At 42.5% G+C, this 18,051-nt stretch overlaps 1 protein-coding gene across 4 annotated transcripts in view; it reads left to right on the top strand.

Annotated features, from left to right (window-relative positions):
- Positions 1-18,051, top strand: part of MAP3K3 (mitogen-activated protein kinase kinase kinase 3) — a 68,652-nt gene that overhangs the window by 18,794 nt on the left and 31,807 nt on the right. For all 4 annotated transcript variants that reach the window (XM_036269733.1, XM_036269731.1, XM_036269732.1 and 1 more), the window contains 3 exons: positions 4,766-4,806; positions 10,732-10,831; positions 15,632-15,745. In XM_036269733.1, coding sequence (XP_036125626.1) covers positions 4,766-4,806; positions 10,732-10,831; positions 15,632-15,745 — 255 coding nt within the window. The remainder of the gene's footprint in view (positions 1-4,765; positions 4,807-10,731; positions 10,832-15,631; positions 15,746-18,051) is intronic.

The following is an 18,051-nucleotide window of genomic DNA, read 5'->3' as shown; positions in this document are numbered from 1 at the left end:
CTCTCCGGTCCACAGGCCAACGCTGTAACCGCTGAGCAAAACTGGCCAGGGCTAGTACTACATTCTTAACAGCATATCTGCCTCAAATACATGGCAGACAGGTGAAATTTTTCTCAAGAGATTGGGGCTGGACATAGAGATTTGGGAATCTTTTATTTAGAGGTTGCCTGCCTGATTTTTTTTTATTTCTACTGAGGAAAGATGTGGGGAAGCGGGGAGAAGTCCAGAGGCCATAAGTACAGACATCAGGGGCAGGTCATGTGTGGGGGAAGGGGTGGGAGAGGGTGTTAGGAAGAGGAACCAGCAAAGAAGCAGAAGTGGCTGGAGTAGTGGCAGGTTCCTTGAGCTGGGATAGAGTCAGAGGCAGGGAAGAGAAAGGGGACTTGGCCAGTTTGAAATGCCTCAGAGAGGCAAGGAGAATGTTTGGCAGGAAGGAATTGAATTAAGTTATCTTTATCTGAACTTTCCTTGTCCATGGCTATTCTCCTCAGCCTGACAGGGAAACTCAGATTTAGGGATTTGGCAGATTTGGGCACACCATGTGATTCATGGAAGTTGGTCATGAGCCCGCATCGTGCTCTAAAAGGCTGTCACCACATCAGAGAAGGGATTCAAGGAACTAGGCTTCTTTGCTTACACTGCTTACTTATCACAGGCTTGGTTAGTCTTGAGTGGAATGATTTGTGGTTCAAGTCAAAAGTTTAATTTCCTTTCCAACTAAATGCACTAATTTCTGGCTAATTGAATTGTGCTTAGATTATGGCTCATCATGAATAAAATTGATTTATTCCTTTGTAGGTATATCTAAATATTGTCCCAGTTTAAAAATGAGAGCTATTGGCATGTGTTTGTTATTGCTATAAAAAATTAGTTAAAAATCAACAGAGAAAAATAAATCTAAGGACATTTGGATAAACTATGGTTAATAAGTTACAACAAAAACAAATGTTCCATACCAATATAACATGTTAATAATAGGAGAAACTGTAGAGGGGGAGTACGTGGATACTCATTACTCTATCTGTTCAATTTTTCTGTAAATCTAAAACTTTTCTAAAAATAGAATCTATTAATAAAAAATAATAATAATGAGAGAGCTACACCAAGGTGTCCTGGGCTGTGAGCACGAGGAGGTGAAAAGATGCGGTACCCTACCTGCAGGGACAGACAGGACTGCAAACTGGTGAGCACTTGGGCTGTTCCATAGCCAGTTGTGGAACTAGAGATAGTGAGAAGCTGGAGGTGGCATGTCAGAGCATGACAGCATGTCTCAGGCACCATGCTTTGGAGGGCTCTTGCATTGGTAACTGCTTAGCGTTTCAGGGGAAGGAGAAAAAGAAGACGGTGTAAAAACTGCTGTCACTTGTACAAACCTTGAATCTATAGGATAACTTCCTCTGCAGCAGCACCTCCCCACCTTTCTGCTACACACGTACACATTCTTCTCTCTCTCGCTCTCTCTCTCTCTCTCCTCCCCACCCTCCCTTCCTCCTCCTCCTCCTCTTCCTCCTCCCTTCTCACCCTCCCTCTCTCATCCCCACCTAGAATGCAGACCAGGTGGGGCACACTGTCTTCCCCATCTACCTCCTCCATCCCCATCCCCTCACAACCCTAGCTACAGCCCCGCTGGCCCCATAGCTGGCTGCGTGATTGGTGCCAGCCTCCTGGTTCTGACTCCATTGTTACCCTAGATAGGGGAATCTTTCCATCTCCTCCATGAGTTCCAAAAAGTAATATCACAGAAGATCCTTTGATTGTTTTCTTCTTTCAGTGTTTCCATTGAAACCCACCTTCCGTGAGTAAAATATACCTCCTTTGCCTGTGTAATGATTAATTTGAAGCATAGGATGGTAATTAAGAGCTGGGCTTCCACAGTTCTAATCTTGGTTCTTCTTTTACAAACATCATGACCTTGAGGGAACTTATTTAACCTCATTGTAACTCAGTTTCTTCTGTAAAATAAGGATAATAGTACCTGTTGTGATGATTCGTTTAATTGAAATATGTAACATGCTTAGAACAAGTCTCAGTACATAGTATGTACTCAATAAATGTTAACTGTTGTCACGTTATTCATGGATAAAGTTGCCTATATGTTACATTAAGGGATGAGAGGGCTATATCAGGGCTGTGTTTTGAAGAGTTGTCACATCACAGACCTGTTTCTCAGAGAAACTTTGGTCTCCACTGTTTAGTAGGTGACCTATTCAAGCCCATTAATCTTGCTGACCCCATTTCCTTGTCTTTCAAATAATGGGTTAGAGGATGGTAAGCTTATATTTTAATTCACCGATCCTCAAGGTGTGATCTAGGGGCCTGTAGGAGGTTCCCAAGACCCTTTCAGTAGTCCATGAGGTCTAAATTATTTTCACAGTAATACTAAGATGTTACTTACCTTTTTCACCTTCATTCTTTTAAGAATATACATTAAAATTTTCCACTGGCTACGTGATACATGTTATCACAACATATTGAAGGCAGAAGCCGATGTGAGAATCCAGCTGTCTCCTATTAACTGTGCATTGAAAAGATTTTCATTCTCTCACTAAACTTTTTTTTTTAAATATGTTTTTTTGTTGTTTTTAGAGAGAGCTAGAATCATTGATGTGGGAGAGAAACATTGATCGGCTGCCTCCTGCACACGCCCTACCCAGGACAGAGCCCGCAACCTGGGCATGTGCCCTGACTGGGAATTAAACCAGGACCTCTCAGTCCACACCAGCCCGGCTAAACTTTTTTTTTTTTTTTCACTTATTATATATTGATTTGAGAGAGAGAAATTGATTTGTTATTCTACTTATTTATGCATTTATTGGTAGCTTCTTGTATGTGCCCTGCCTGGGGATGTAACCCTCAACCTTGGCATATTGGAATGATGCTCTAACCAACTAAGCTACCCAACCAGCTCTCACTAAACTTTTAAAAAATAGTTTTCTTTAAAATTTTATTTATGTTAACATGTAATTATTTTCAATTATTTTAAAATGAATAAAATAAATTTAAATTTTCTCAGTTTTAATTTATAATGCGGCATATATTAGATATAATTGACATAAACAAAAGCTCTTTGGGGTTTTCAGTAATTTTAAGAGTGTAAATTAGAACCACTGGTCCAGTTCAGTGGACTGGAAGAGAATTCTAGGCCCCTACTCTCCTGGGAAGAGGAAGTCCTTATGCACCCATTCTACCTTTCAGACTCTCTTCCTTTTTTGTCTGCTCTGTGTTCCTCATCTTCAAATACTCGAAAACTCTCTATTTTCTTTCAAACCAGTCTATTAATGTGTCTTTTTTTTTTTTTTATCCTCACCAGAGGACATTTTTGCATTTATCTTCAGATAGAGCGGGAGGGAGAGAGGGAGGAAGAGAGAGAGAGAAACATTGATGTGAGAGAGACACATCGACTGGTTGCCACCCACACGACCCCAACCGGGGCCGGGGACAAACAGCAGCCAAGGTACGTGCCCCTAGTGGGAACTGAATCCGGGACTCTCTGGTCCACGGTCTGACGCACTAACTGCTGAGCCAAACCGGCCAGGGCTCTTTTGTTTAATTTAACTTTTTGTTTTCTTTATTGAGTTTGGAGAGAGAGAGAGAGAAACATCGATGAGAGAGAACATCGATTGGCCTCCTCCTGCATGCCCCCCACTGGGGATTTGGCCCACAACCTGGGCATGTGTCCTGACTGGGAATTGAACCAGCGACCTCTTGGTGCATGAGTCGATGCTCACCCACTGAGCCACACCAGCCGGGCAAGTGTTTCTTTCTTTATTTGGTTTTCACTCACTGATTATGAACTCTTTCTCTTCACCATCTCTATTATTTGTTGATTTCTCGACAATCTTACTTTTCTTTTTCCTCTGTACTTGTTTTTTTCTTCTGTCATATCTCTTCCCTTTTTCTGTCATTTTTAGCTCCTGTCATTTTTAGCTCCCAGTTTGTTTGCCCTTTACAATATCTCTTCCTCCTTGATTTGTTCCTTAACATTCTAATACTTCTACTTCCTTTTATTTCTGATATTTATACTCAACTATTCTCCAAGCAATCCATTTAACAAATATTATTAAACACAAATATATACCGTTCCCTTTGATAGTCTCCAGGGTTCCTAAACAAGAAAGACATGATCCCTGTTGTCCTAGAGCTTATAGGCTACCCATGATGGTCATTTAGGATAAAGCTGGGGGCAGTTATAAGATAATTTTTCCAGGGACCCACATTATCCCCACTGGGGGTAGCGTTGAGAGGATCACAGAGATCAATAGCAGCAGCAGCAGCAGCAGCCATTTATTGCATATCTACTATGTATCAGGTATTGTACTTATATTATTTAGTTCTCATAGCAACTCTGCAAATTAGATGTGTTTAGTCCCATTCTACAGATAGAAAAACTAAGACTCAGAGGGTAAGTAACTTGCTTGTGGTCATATAGCTAGGAAGTATTAGTACTAAGATTTATTTTTCTGTTCAGTCACATCAGTCAAGAAGGAAGAATATCCTGGCCAGGAGGTAATACAGAGGGATGAGATGCCAAAACATAGCAACTAAGCTGGGGCAACCACCTAGGTATCTTGTCCCAAGAGCTTTATTGCCCTTGAGGTTAGAACTGGAAGGCTACAGCTCATTGGAAAGGAATGCCTAGGAGGTAGAGAAGTTGGAACAGAACATTGGGGATATTTGCTTAATGTTGCTAAAGGGCTACCTGTTGCTTACCTGGGGGTAACACCTGCCAGAGAACCCACTAACCTGTCTATCATTTCTTTGGCAGAGTGACGTCAGAATCAAGTTTGAGCACAATGGAGAGAGACGGTAAGTCTGCCTTCTGATCAGTGGTTGTGTCCCTGGAGTGGTTCTTGTGGGGTCACTGGTTGGACAGTGGGGTTGATTGGGCATAAAGGGTTAAGTTTTGCCCTTGGCTTGGCCTACCAATTGAACCTTGTTTCTGGTCAGTATGGAAGCCATTTCTTTTTTTTTAAATTCTCACCCGAGGACATTTTTCCATTTTTTTTTGTTTAGTAGAGTGGGACGGAGAGAGAGAAACATTGACATGAAAGGGACACATCAAGTGGCTGCCACCCACACAACCCACCCAGGGCCGGGTACAAACTGCAACTGAGGTACATGCCCTTAGCGGGAACCAAACCCGAGTCTTTCTGGACTGCAGGCCAGCGCTCCAATCGCTGAGCCAAACTGGCCAGGGCTGGAAGCCATTTCAACTGCTGATGTTTTTTACTCTTTTGCTCTTCTGCTTACTGTGAGAGGTCAGCCAGTTTTCGAGGGGAGGAAGTCAGGGCTCCAGCCCTACTCAGAGTCATGGCTTCCAGACACACTGACACTGTACCACCTGTGGGCATTAGAGAGAGTTTAGGATTTTCCTGTAGTGTGTCATTCCCATTCCTGGTAGAGTGGCCCTAATTTTGTCCGTGTCAGGGGCCAGGGTGGTGAATTGGAAGTTTTTTTTTTATAATGTCTAGGTCATGGGAAACTTCACCAAATCCCTCAGACGTGAAAGATTTCAGATCACTTGAGAACATGGGAAGAGGGAATTTTTCAGTCTATATTCTGTATTTTATCTTATTAGGGAAGTGAAAATAATATTACAAAACCCTGATGTTCTTTTCTTCATTGTCAGTATTTAGTTTTTGTTGTTGTTTTTTTTTGTTTGTTTTTTGGTAGGAAGTCAAGGTAGACTTTCTTTTTTTTTTTTTTTTATCCTCAACCGAGGACATTTTTCCATTTTTTGTACAGACAGAGCGGGAGGGAGAGAGAGGAAGAGAGAGAGAGGGAAACATCGATGTGAAAGGGACACATCGAGTGGCTGCCACCTGCACGACCAACCAGGGCCAGGAACAAACTGCAACCGAGGTACATGCCCTTAGCGGGAACCGAACCCGGGTCTCTCTGGACCGCAGGCGGACGCTCTAACCGCTGAGCCAAACCGTCCAGGGCTCAAGGTAGACTTTCTTAGTGGAGAAAAATATGACTCCATTTAATTTCTCAAGTTATTAAGGAAGAACTTCTAGAAACTACAGACAACTCTGGTTACAGGATATTTGGGATCCTATGTGTATGTATGTGCATAAATGTGCCTTTCATGTCTATTTCCCACTCTGCCTTTCTCCCATTGATATCCATAGTTTTTCTTAGCTCTTAGTATTTGGAGAGGTGAAAAGGATACCCATGAGTATAAGGTCCCTCTCCTTTACAAGACCCACCAGAAGACCTTAGTGCCTCCAGACATTCTTAGTACTGGCTGTTCTCTGCTGCTGGCAGCTTTCAGTCCACTTTGAAGCTAGTTCCATAGGATATCTATAGCTGTAGCTCTTTCTTAAAAAGATATATCTACAAGCCAACAAGGTTGTCCGAGGCTGCTTGGTGGAAACATTTTGCATAGAGTGGTTTGCATAGCCACAGTCCTGCTGCTGCTGTGTGGGTTCTAAGGCTGTTCCAGGCCTGGAAGGAGGAAGGTCTTCTGAGCCTTGTCCCCAGCTGCTCCTCTTGTGTCCTGCCAGTAGCAGGGAAGTTAAATTGTCACTTTATTATTGCTGCTTTTCACACTTCTGACCTGACTGGGTTTTGTAGGGATGGCCAAATTTGAAGCTGCACAGAGTTTTCAGTAGATACGAAATCAAAAGCTCAATTGTGTTGAAGCCTAATTATGCAGTTATGCTCTCCTGAATTCCTGTTCCCAAAGTGGTATGCAGTTACAGTGAGCAGACTTAAACTGAGAAAGTGTATGTGTTTAGTTTCAGAGAAGCTGCCAGATTGAAACCACAAATATTTAAGGTGGTCAGGCAGGAATGGCCTTTTGAAGCCCTGAGCAGCAGAGCATTGGTATCAAGGTTTTGAAAACTGCATTCTCTTTTTATGGAGCTGTTTTCAGGAGCCATGGCATTTCACTGTTTGTGTACTATGTGGAATCAAGGACTTTATAAAGTTGGTGCAGGGAAGCCAAGTTCAAGCTGCTTTGTGCCAGACAGCTCTGGTTTCATGTATTTCATGTCTTAGGATTTTGTAGAGAATGTTATTGTGGGCTTTCTTTACTTTTTACAGGGAATATGGATGGTATCTAAATATTTAGGCCCTTATAAAATTAAAATGGATAGAAAAAAGGAAAGAAATAGTAACTTTTCCCATTTATCTGTGCTAAGTATCCATTCTGGTGAGCTGACTTCCCCTTTGCTTTGGAAGGTTGGGGCCCAGACTCTTGACCCTTTTCCCTCTTAACCCCAAGAGGACAGAAGTAGATTAAGATCTTGTTCTCTTTGAAATCTTCATTTCTGGACACTGGTGGGGGTAGTTGTTATGGATGTTAGACCCCTCTTTGAAGCACTGACCTAAAAATGCTTGTTACTCTCTGTGATGGCAGCAGTTTAGATCTTACCAAATCTGGAAGTACTGGTTTCTGATCTTGACCAGGCTTTTGGGATTTTGAATGGCTTGTCGCCAGGCCAAATGCAGGAAGATTTATCTCTGAGCCCAATTCTTTCTTTTCTCAGTGTGCTGGGGACATCTGAGTGGTCTTCTGGTGTTTTATTCAGAAAGGCTGGCCCCACCCTGGCCGGTTTGGCTCAGTGGTTATAGCATCGGCCCGCAGACCAATGAGTCATGGGTTCGATTCTGGTCAAGGGCACGTTACTTCTGTTGCGGTTTGTCCCCAGCCCTGGTCGGGTAGTGCGGGAGGCAACCAGTCGGCGTGGCTCTATCACATTGATATTTCTCTCTCTCTCTCCCTCCCTCCCACTCTATCTGATAATAACTAGAAAAATATCCTCAGGTGAGGAATAAAACAAAACAAAAAGACTGTCCCCTTTTGAACTCCTACAGAGGTCCTGATGAAGGGGGTACGATTTGTGATTAGGAATTTACAGGGAACTATTCTCTCAGGCTCCAGAAAATGCTCGTGACTAGTAACCCATATCTAGGTAGCACCCAACAGTATCACTGCTCAGGGCAGATGATTTAAGGGAAAAAGTATAAGGATTACAATATGGTTGGATTTCCTGGTACATACAGACTAATATATTCAGCAGTATAACTTTCAACATTAAAGACATTATGTGATCAGATTTCATTAAAATCCAATGGCATAGGTTCCTTTTTTCTGTGGCTTATTGCTTCTTCCTCTGGTCATAGCTCTTCCTACTCTGGGAGAGCAAGGAAGATGTGAAAGAACCACACACTGCTTCTTCTCAGAATGGAGGAAGGCAAGAACTGTAGAGACTCCATGCTGAGTGCTATTACTCCACCACATGCTAGTAAGACTTCATCTAGCCTAGACTACTTAGAGATGAAGGAAGTTTTAATATTCATTTCCCCCATCACATTAAGCTTCTTTTCATGTGTTTATTAGCCATTCATAACTTTTTGAATTCTCTCATCATATTTTTTGCTTGTTTTTTTTGTTGGATTGTCTGTCTTTTTCCTATTGATTTTGCAGGTATTTTTTCCAAGTTTGATATTTTTTTAACTTTGTTGATGGTTATTTTATCATCAGAAGTTTAAATTTTTATTGTCAAATCTGTCTTCTTATCTTCTATATTTTATGTCTTACTTAGGACATCCTTCCCCAGTGTCATATGTTTTAATTCTATATTTTCTTCTATGTATATATAGAAAGAGTATATATGTGTATATACACACACACATATATATACATATGTATGAGGTTCTCTCATATTTTAATCTGCTAATCTGTTTGCTTGTTTTTGTTTTAATTATTTAAGTTTCAGAGTATTATGTTGAATCCATATGAAATTACCACTTCAGGACTATCAGCAGTTATCATATAGTTCAACCTAATACACTCATTAAAACTTTTTAATGAAAATTTCAAATACACACAAAAGTAGAGATAATATTATACTGAACCTCCATGGACCTGTCACCCAGCTTCAACATTATCAACATTTTGCCAATCTTATTTCAGCTTTTCCCACTTTAAATTTTGATGTGATAGTTAATGACAGGTCATGTTAACCACCCGTACAGTTTTAACAAACTGTACAGTTCAGTGGTTTTAAGTATAGTCACAGAGTTCTGACCTAATGAGTCTTTCTAGAAAAGCATCAATATCAACACTGCGTACATGCCCACATGTGTCACTGGTTAAAAAACTGAACGTGCATGTAACCAATGCGAGGAATTCCTATGATTCTATGGTAGGAAATCTTGATTCTGAGGATAATTAGTATTGAGATTCCTGTGGCATCTCAAAAATGAACAACGGAAAAGATTTTCAGGTCCTGAAGTTCAGTTAGGAGTTAAGACCAGGTTTTAGGACTGCTAAGCCAATCTTCAGGTTTTCTTCCTAACAGGAATATTTGGAACATAGTTTTTATTTTATTTTATTTTATTTTATCCTTACCCAAGGATATTTTTTCCATTGATTTTTATTATTTATTTATTTGGTTAATCCTCACCTGAGGATATTTTTTTATTGATTTTTAGAAAGAGTGGAAGGGAGGGAGAGAGGAGGGGGAAAAGAGAGAAACATCGATGTGAGAGAGACACATTGATTGGTTGCCCCTTGCACAATCCCAACAGGGGCCAAGAATAGAATCCACAACCCTTTGGTCCACAGGCCAAACAAATGCTGTAACAACTGAGCCACACTGGCCATGGTTGGAACATAGTTTTGTTTTGTTTTTTTAATTTTTATTGATTCTCTTTTTTTTTTTTTAAGACAAACATCCATGCGAGAGAGAAATAGCAATCGGCTGTCTCATGCACATCCCCTACCAGGGATGGAGCCTGCAACTTGGGCATGTGCCCTGACCAGGAATTGAAAGGGACCTCTCAGTCCATAGGACGATGTTCAGTCCACTGAGCCACACCGGCCAGGCTAGAACATAATTTTTATTTTTTATTTTATTTTATTTGTTTATCCTCACCCGAGGACATTTTTCCATTTTTTGTACAGACAGAGTGGGAGGGAGAGAGAGGAAGAGAGAGAGAGAGAAACATCGATGAGAAAGGAACACATCGAGTGGCTGCCACCCGCACGACCAACCAGGGCCGGGGACAAACTGCAACCAAGGTACATGCCCTTAGCGGGAACCGAACCCGGGTCTCTCCGGACCACAGGTGGGCGCTCTAACCGCTGAGCCAAACCGGCCAGGGCTAGAACATAATTTTTAAATCTAGGTGTCCTGCTATGATACTGAGCTGACACTGACAGAAAGTTCCAAGTTGAAGTGGTAGAGCAATGGTTGGCACTAAGCAATGCTTGTGGGTACTATTGGCAAACCTGAGATGCTCAGAGGAAGAGTAAAAAGATACAGATGGATAAGAGAAGAAAAGAAACAATAAAGAGGCCCTGGTCGGTTTGGCTCAGCGGTTAGAGTGTTGGCCCGCAGACCAAAGGATTGTGGGTTCGATTCTGGTTAAAGGCACATACCTAGGTTTTAGGTTCAATACCCAACCCTGGGATTATGTGGGAGGCAACCAATCGATGTTTCTCTCTTTCTTCCCTACACCCCGCACCATCCCTCTCTTTCACTCTCTCTAAAATTCAATGGAAAAATATCCTCAGGTGAGGATTAACAAAAAAAGAAAGAAAGAAAGGAAGGAAGGAAGGAAGGGAGGGAGGGAGGGAGGGAGGGAGGGAGGGAGGGAGGGAGGTAAATTGTGTTCTATATTGAAAAGAAAAGGAAGCTAATTAATCAGAAGTCATAGCTTTCTAAACCCTACATTAAAATATGCAGTTAACCCATTCTTCCTGTTGCTTTTCAGAATTATAGCATTTAGCCGGCCTGTGAGATATGAAGATGTGGAGCACAAGGTGACAACAGTGTTTGGGCAGCCTCTTGATCTACATTACATGAATAATGAGGTAAGAAAGTAGATGGTGCCCGACTAGTGTGGCTCACTGGGTTGAGTGTCGACCCATGCACCAAGAGGTCGCTGGTTCAATTCCTGAATCAGGGCACATGCCCAGGTTGTGGGCCCAATCCCCAATGAGGGGCATGCAGGAGGCAGCCAGTCAATGTTCTCTCTCATCAATGTTTCTATTTCTCTCTCCCTCTCCCTTCCTCTTTCTCTAAAATTAATAAAGAAAAAAATGTTTAGCCCTGGCCAGTTTTGCTCAGTGGTTAGAGCGTCAGCCCGTGGTCTAGAGAGACCCGGGTTCGGTTCCCACTAAGGGCATGTACCTCAGTTGCAGTTTGTCCTCTGCCCTGGTTGGGGTCGTGCGGGAGGCAGCTACTCAATGTGTCCCTTTTGTGTCGATGTTTCTCTGTCTCTCTCTCTCTCTCTCTCTCTCCCCCCCTCTCCCTCTCTCTCCCTCTCCCACTCTATCTGAACAAAGATGAAAAAATGTCCTCGGGTGAGGATAAAAAAAAAATGTTTAAAAAAAAAAAGTAGATGGATGGTGTGGGGACAACAGTGAGTATAGCTGTCTACTTTTTTACTCTCTGCCTAACTGAAGATTACCTGGTTTGTTCCTCTAATATCATCATGTGTTTTTCACTTTCTAGAGCCTTTTTTCTTAATTCTAGTAACTCTGTGATTTCTGGGGTTTTTTTGTTTGTTGATTTTGTTTTTACTACATTGGAGATTACATAGCTATTTCCATTCCCCCTGCTCTTTCAGTGCCGGTAGCACTAATACTCCATGGTGGAATCAGGAATGGTATCAGGGCCAGGGCTTATATTGTCTCCTTTACATTCTGTAGGTTATCTTTTTCTTTCTAGCACAGTCTTAAGAAGCGGAGAGTTCATCAGGGGCTGGGGAGGTGGGGGAAATCAGTGGGTAGAACTTCTATTGATAGCCATAAATGCTGGATTCTTCTCTCAGAGCTCCTGGTTGTAGCTTGTTTCAAAAGTTAGCACCTGATTCAGTGATTTCTTTGATTCTTCCTCGTCTTTCCCCCCAATCCCTGCCCCAGTAGCCCTTATTTATTCATACATACTTAGAATATCACCCAGGAAGGAATTCTTTTTTCTTTTTTTTTTGTACAGCTAGAGTGGGAGGGAGAGAGAGGAACAGAGAGAGAGAGAAACATCAAAGTGAAAGGGACACATTGAGTGGCTGCCACCCGCACGACCAACCAGGGCCGGGGACAAACTGCAACCGAGGTACATGCCCTTAGCGGGAACCAAACCCGGCTCTCTCCGGACCGAAGGCCGACACTCTAACCGCAGAGCCAAACCGGCCAGGGCGAATTCTTTTTTCTTTTAATTTTTATTTATTGATTTTGAGAGAGAGGGGAAGTGGGAGAGAAAGAGAGAAACTGAAACATATTCTTGTTATGTGCCCTGACTGGGGATCGAACCCACATCCTTGGCATATTGGAACAACGTTATAACCAACTGAGCTATCTGGCCAGGGCAGGAAGGAATTCTTTTGAATGTCAAATACTTAGCTGCTTTCCCAGCTACAGGAAAGGTATTAGAGGCTGCAGTGTGCTTAGACTGGTGCTTTGCCTTAGTCTAAAAGGTAATGTGTTTGTGCCTAGTATAGAACATGTGTCTAGAGTGGCAATTTTCAACCTTTTTCATCTCATGGCACACATAAAATTCTGCAGTACACCCAAATATATTTTTTGCTGATCTCACAAAAAAGTAGGTATAATTTTGATTCATTCACACCGGATGGCCATTGCTGTGTTGGCTCTTGTCATTTTTTTATTTGATAATCTAAGGGAAAAGAGGTCAGTGCCCCTGACTAAATAGTCAGATATTGCATGTTTTAAAAATTATTGTGGCACACCAGTTGAAAACTGCTGGTCTAGAGGGAATTGAGTTGGGGCACAAGACAAGAAAGCTGGGCAACATCATGGCTCTTTGAGAGTCAGTTCCTTCCTGTGTAGTTTGATTTTATTGGTTGAAGAGTTAGAATTTCCTCCATAGTTTGAGGCTTCAATCTGTAGGGGTTGAGATTTGTTGGTCAGAAATTCCCAGGTCCCTTCATACAAAATGTACAACTGCAATTGGATATACTGCCAAATAGTTAACAAAAAATAAGACCATTTGATTTTTTGGGGTTTTTATTGTTGTTAATCCTTACCTGAGGATCTTTTTCCATTGATTTTTCGGGATAGTGGGAGAGAAGGTGAGAGGGAGAGAGAAAGAAACGTTGATGTGAGAGAGACACATAGATTGGTTGCCTCCTGCATACCCCCCTTTGGGGCTGGGGATAGAACCTGCAACCAGGTATGTGCCCTTGACCCTTCAGTACTTGGGCCAACACTCCAACCGCAACCACCGAACAAAACTGGGCTGATCTTTTTTTTTTTGTATAAATTTTAGAAATATAGCAATTTTGGCAAGTAAATCACTAACTATAATAATAAATAATACAGATGTATTTTAATGTATGTAAGCTAACACATTTTAAATACAGAATATGAGTACCCTAAAAATATAAATGTCAAATCCGTAGAACTTTAAACAATTGCAGCTCAAACTTCAATAGTTTGTGTAAGAAAGTGAGGCTAAAGTCATCTAGGTAATCAGCACTAAAGAAGACATTCTTTAGCCCTGGCCGGTTTGGCTCAGCGGTTAGAGCATCGGCCTGCAGCCCAGACAGACCCGGGTTCGGTTCCTGCTAAGGGCACATGCCTCGGTTGCAGTTTGTCCTCGGCCCTGGTTGGGTCGTGCGAGTGGCAGCCATTCGATGTGTCCCTTTCACTTTGATGTTTCTCTCTCTCTCTCTCTGTTCCTCTCTCTCCCTCCCACTCTACCTGAACAAAAAAATGGAAAAATATCCTCGGGTGAGGATTAAAAAAAGAAGACGACGACGTTCTTTAGTTAGTAAAGACTTTTCTGGATGATTTAGTACTCGTTTCTATTTCCGTTGGTATTTCCATTAAGAATTCCATATGTCCCCAAATCCATTTCAAACCTCCTAACATCATTGCCCAGAATTTTTGACATTTCTTTTCTTTTCTTTTCTTTTCTTTTTTTTATCCTCACCCGAGGACACTTTTTCATTCTTTATTCAGATAGAGTAGGAGGGAGAGAGAGAGAGAGAGAAACATTGATGTGAAAGGGACACATCGAGTGGCTGCCACCCGCACGAGGACAAACTGGGGACAAACTGCAACCGAGGTACATGCCCTTAGTGGGAACCGAACCAGGGTCTCTCCGGACCACAGGCCGACACTTTAACCGCTGAGCCAAACCGGCCAGGGCTTTTGACATTTCTTTATTCAAATGTTTATGCAGGAATTAATTCTAAAGCTAAATATAAATAATTGTTATTAATTATTTTAGATCACTCATATCTTTCCATACTCTGCTAATATCAGTGGCCAAGAGTTGACTAATTTACATTGTATTAATTTAAAATCCCTCAACCCCTTTTCTCCTTTCTTTGTCCTCTAAACCCTGCCCTATCAGGATTTGAGAATCACAAATGAAAAATCTGTTGAGCTTTTATTTTATTTATGTTTATGTATTTGTAGTAATAGCTTTATTGAGATATAATTCACCTACCATAAAATTTACCATTTCAAACCCTGCTGTGTGGTCTAGATTTGTGTCCTTATTGAGTAACAGTTTTCATCCTCTGCCTGCCCCCTTCCTCCACCTATGCCTTTTCTGCTTTTTCTGTTAATGTCATACATGATTCTACTATTTAATTTGGAAAGAAATGACTATAATGGTTTGGGATTTGATGCTTTGGAGTAAAGGGTATTTTTAGAGAGGAATCTCTTCTTAGAAAATATCTCAAAACAAAAATATGTGCTTTAGCTAGATGCAAAAGACTGTGTATGAATTGAATTGAACATGTATGAACATTGTATGATTCCATTTATATGAAATGTCCAGAAAAGGCAAATCTATAGAGACAGAAAGTAGATTAGTGGTTGCCTGGAACTGTGGGGTGAGAAGGGGGAATGACTATAAATAACAGATCTTGTTGGAACAATGGAATTTTTGTTTTTTTTATCCTCACCCGAGGATATTTTTCCATTTTTTGTACAGATAGAGTGGGAGGGAGAGAGAGAGAGAGAGAGAGAGAGAGACATCGACGTGAAGGGACACATCGAGTGGCTGCCACCCGCACGACCAACCAGGGCCGGGGACAAACTGCAACCGAAGTACGTGCCCTTAGCGGGAACCGAACCCGGGTCTCTCCGGACCGCAGGCCGACGCTCTAACCGCTGAGCCAAACTTGCCAGGGCTGGAATTGTTTTAAAATTGAATTATGGTGATGGTTGCATAACTCTGTAAATTTACTAAAAATTATTGAATTGTACATGTAAAGAAAAGAAAATATCTCTATAGTTTCAATTAAATCTTTTAAGCCCTGGCCAGTTTGGCTCAGCGGTTAGAGTGTCGGCCTGCGGTCCGGAGAGACCCGGGTTCGGTTCCCGCTGGGGGCACGTGATTCGGTTGCAGTTTGTCCCCGGCCCTGGTTGGGTCGTGCGGGTGGCAGCCACTCGATGTGTCCCTTCACATCGATGTTTCTCTCTCTCTCTCTCTTCCTCTCTCTCCCTCCCACTGTATCTGTACAAAAAATGGAAAAATATCCTCGGGTGAGGATAAAAAAAATAAATAAATAAATCTTTTAAGACCCCATAGTATCCAATGATATTGTTTTCTTCCAAGCTTATTTTTTTATTTTGCTTATTTTTGTAAACTAAAGACTTTTATATGATTTCCTTTTTCTGTGTCCTGTGTCACAGCTCTCCATCCTGCTGAAGAACCAAGATGATCTTGATAAAGCAATTGACATTTTGGATAGGAGCTCGAGTATGAAAAGCCTTAGGATATTGCTGCTGTCCCAGGACAGAAACCATGTAAGTAGTCCCTGTCATGGCATAGCAGTGGAAGACAAAGCTTGCTGTCCTTAGGAGTTCATCTTGCTTCCTTGACAGAATTTTGTGTTCCTCAGCCACTGCTAAAGCAAGAACATAAACAGGGCCTCATCTACTGTGTCACTGGCCACCCAGCTTTCTGCATTTGATTTCACTGGTCATCAGTGTTAAAGTTGCAACTAAAGGTTACTTGGCTTGTGGTGTGGGAAGAAGGAAAACATTTTATAATAAAAGATAATTTTTTTTTCTCTATATTTATGTTCTTCAATTAGATTTGGACCCCAACAAGAGAGATTTGATTAGCATGGGGTTTGCTGATAAGCAAAGGCTGTCAAAGATTCAAGACTGTCATGCTTTGTAAACCCAACTCCCACAACTCCTCGGCAACTCGGCCTTTCCTTTGGGACACATGTAGGAGATAAACATTTCCTTCTGTTCACTGGAAAAAAGGCCATTGGGCTGGAGGGCTCTTGTAACTTACCAGCTGCTGCCTTACCAAATGGCAGGCAATCTACAGGGGCCCTCAGAAGTGAGGAGTTATTCCTTATGCAGTTTCCTCTCCTAAAGGGTCCCTGGGGGCCTGCGATCTATAAGAATGCTTGTAAACGGAGCCTGTCTTCTAGACACTGACTCCTGAACCAGTTTTCTTCGGACTAATGTTTCTGATGGTTTCTTGGCACTCTTTCCTTTCCTTACACTCAAAGACAGTCAGCCGTGAACAGCCGACATTGCTGCATGAGAGCTGTAGATGCATCATACCAGGCCTGGAATGGTGCTCATACTGACTCTTTTTTTTGACAACTGATAGTTTATCAAAAAGGCCAGTGTGGCTCAGCAGTTAAAGCATCCGCCTGTGGTCCAGAGAGACCCAGGTTCGGTTCCCGCTAAGGGCACATATCTCTGTTAAGTTTGTCTCCAGCCCTGGTTGGGTCATGCGGGTGGCAGCCACTCGATGTGTACCTTTCATGTCGATGTTTCTCTCTCTTCCTCTCTCTCCCTCCCACTCTATCTGAACAAAAAATGAAAAAATGTCCTCGGGTGAGGATTAAAAAAATAGAATAAAAAATAAAATAAAATGGTTGATTTAGCCCTGGCCGGTTTGGCTCAGCGGTTAGAGCGTCAGCCTGCGGTCCAGAGAGACCCGGGTTCAGTTCCCGCTAAGGGCACGTACCTCGGTTGCAGTTTGTCCCCGGCCCTGGTTGGTTATGCGGGTGGCAGCCACTCAATGTGTCCCTTTCACATCGATGTTTCTCTCTCTCTCTCTCTCTCTCTCTTCCTCTCTCTCTCTCCCACTCTATCTGAACAAAAAAATGGAAAAAAATGTCCTTGGGTGAGGATTTTTAAAAAAAGGTTGATTTAAGCATCTGCAGTTGTGATTTCACCCTCAGCTCCTGGCTCAGTCCTGATGGAAATAATCTGCTTAACAGTCTCAGAAGGACTGTGAAAGTCAGTGAGTCGCTTATAGATCCTCATCTGAAACTGATCCCAAGTCTCAAAGTCTTAGAACCCTCCCCACAGGGAGTTTTTCTTATAGTGACTCTCAGAATATTGGTAGGCATCCAAATTGGTCCTTTCACTTTGAGATTGTTTTCCTTTGCACCTCTGATCAAGTGAGCACACACCTTGTCCAAAGACTTTACAATGAAGCTTGTTTAGAGTGATATTAATTTGGCGAATGGCCACCTCTGGTTCTGTGGGTGTCTTTCCAATATATTTTTTAGAGAGAGAGAGAGAGAGAAACGTCTATGTGAGAGAGACATCGACTGGTTGCCTCCCACACATCCCCAACTGGGGCTGGGGAGAACCACAACCGAGGCACATGCCCTTGGCCAGAATCAAATCCAGACTCTCCAGCCTGTGGGCCAACGCTCTAACCGCTGAGCCAATCCAGCCAGGGCTTTATTGATTTTTTTAGAGAGAAAAGAAGGGAGAGAGAGATAGACACATTGATGTAAGAGAGACACACCAATCAGCTGCCTCCTGCACGCCCCCCACTGGGGATTGAGCCCGAAACCCGGGCATGTGCCCTGACCAGGAATCGAGCCAGGACCTCTCAGTTCCTGGGACAATGCCCAGTCCATTCAGTCACACCGGCTGGCTCTTTCCCAGTATCTTTGCAAGCCATGGCTGCAGCCCTGCCTGGGACCAGAGAGTCCCTATTCCTGCTAAGGGCATGTGCCTCAGATTGCAGTTTGGCCCGGTCCTGGTTGGGGTCATGTGTGTGGTGACCATTCGATGTGTGTCTCTCACGTGGATGTTTCTCTCTCTCCCTCCTGCTCTATCTGAAG

Source organism: Molossus molossus, unplaced genomic scaffold (genome assembly GCF_014108415.1).
Source record: "Molossus molossus isolate mMolMol1 unplaced genomic scaffold, mMolMol1.p scaffold_m16_p_19, whole genome shotgun sequence".
Taxonomy (NCBI): domain Eukaryota; kingdom Metazoa; phylum Chordata; class Mammalia; order Chiroptera; family Molossidae; genus Molossus; species Molossus molossus.
This window is presented reverse-complemented; position numbering and strand designations above follow the sequence as displayed.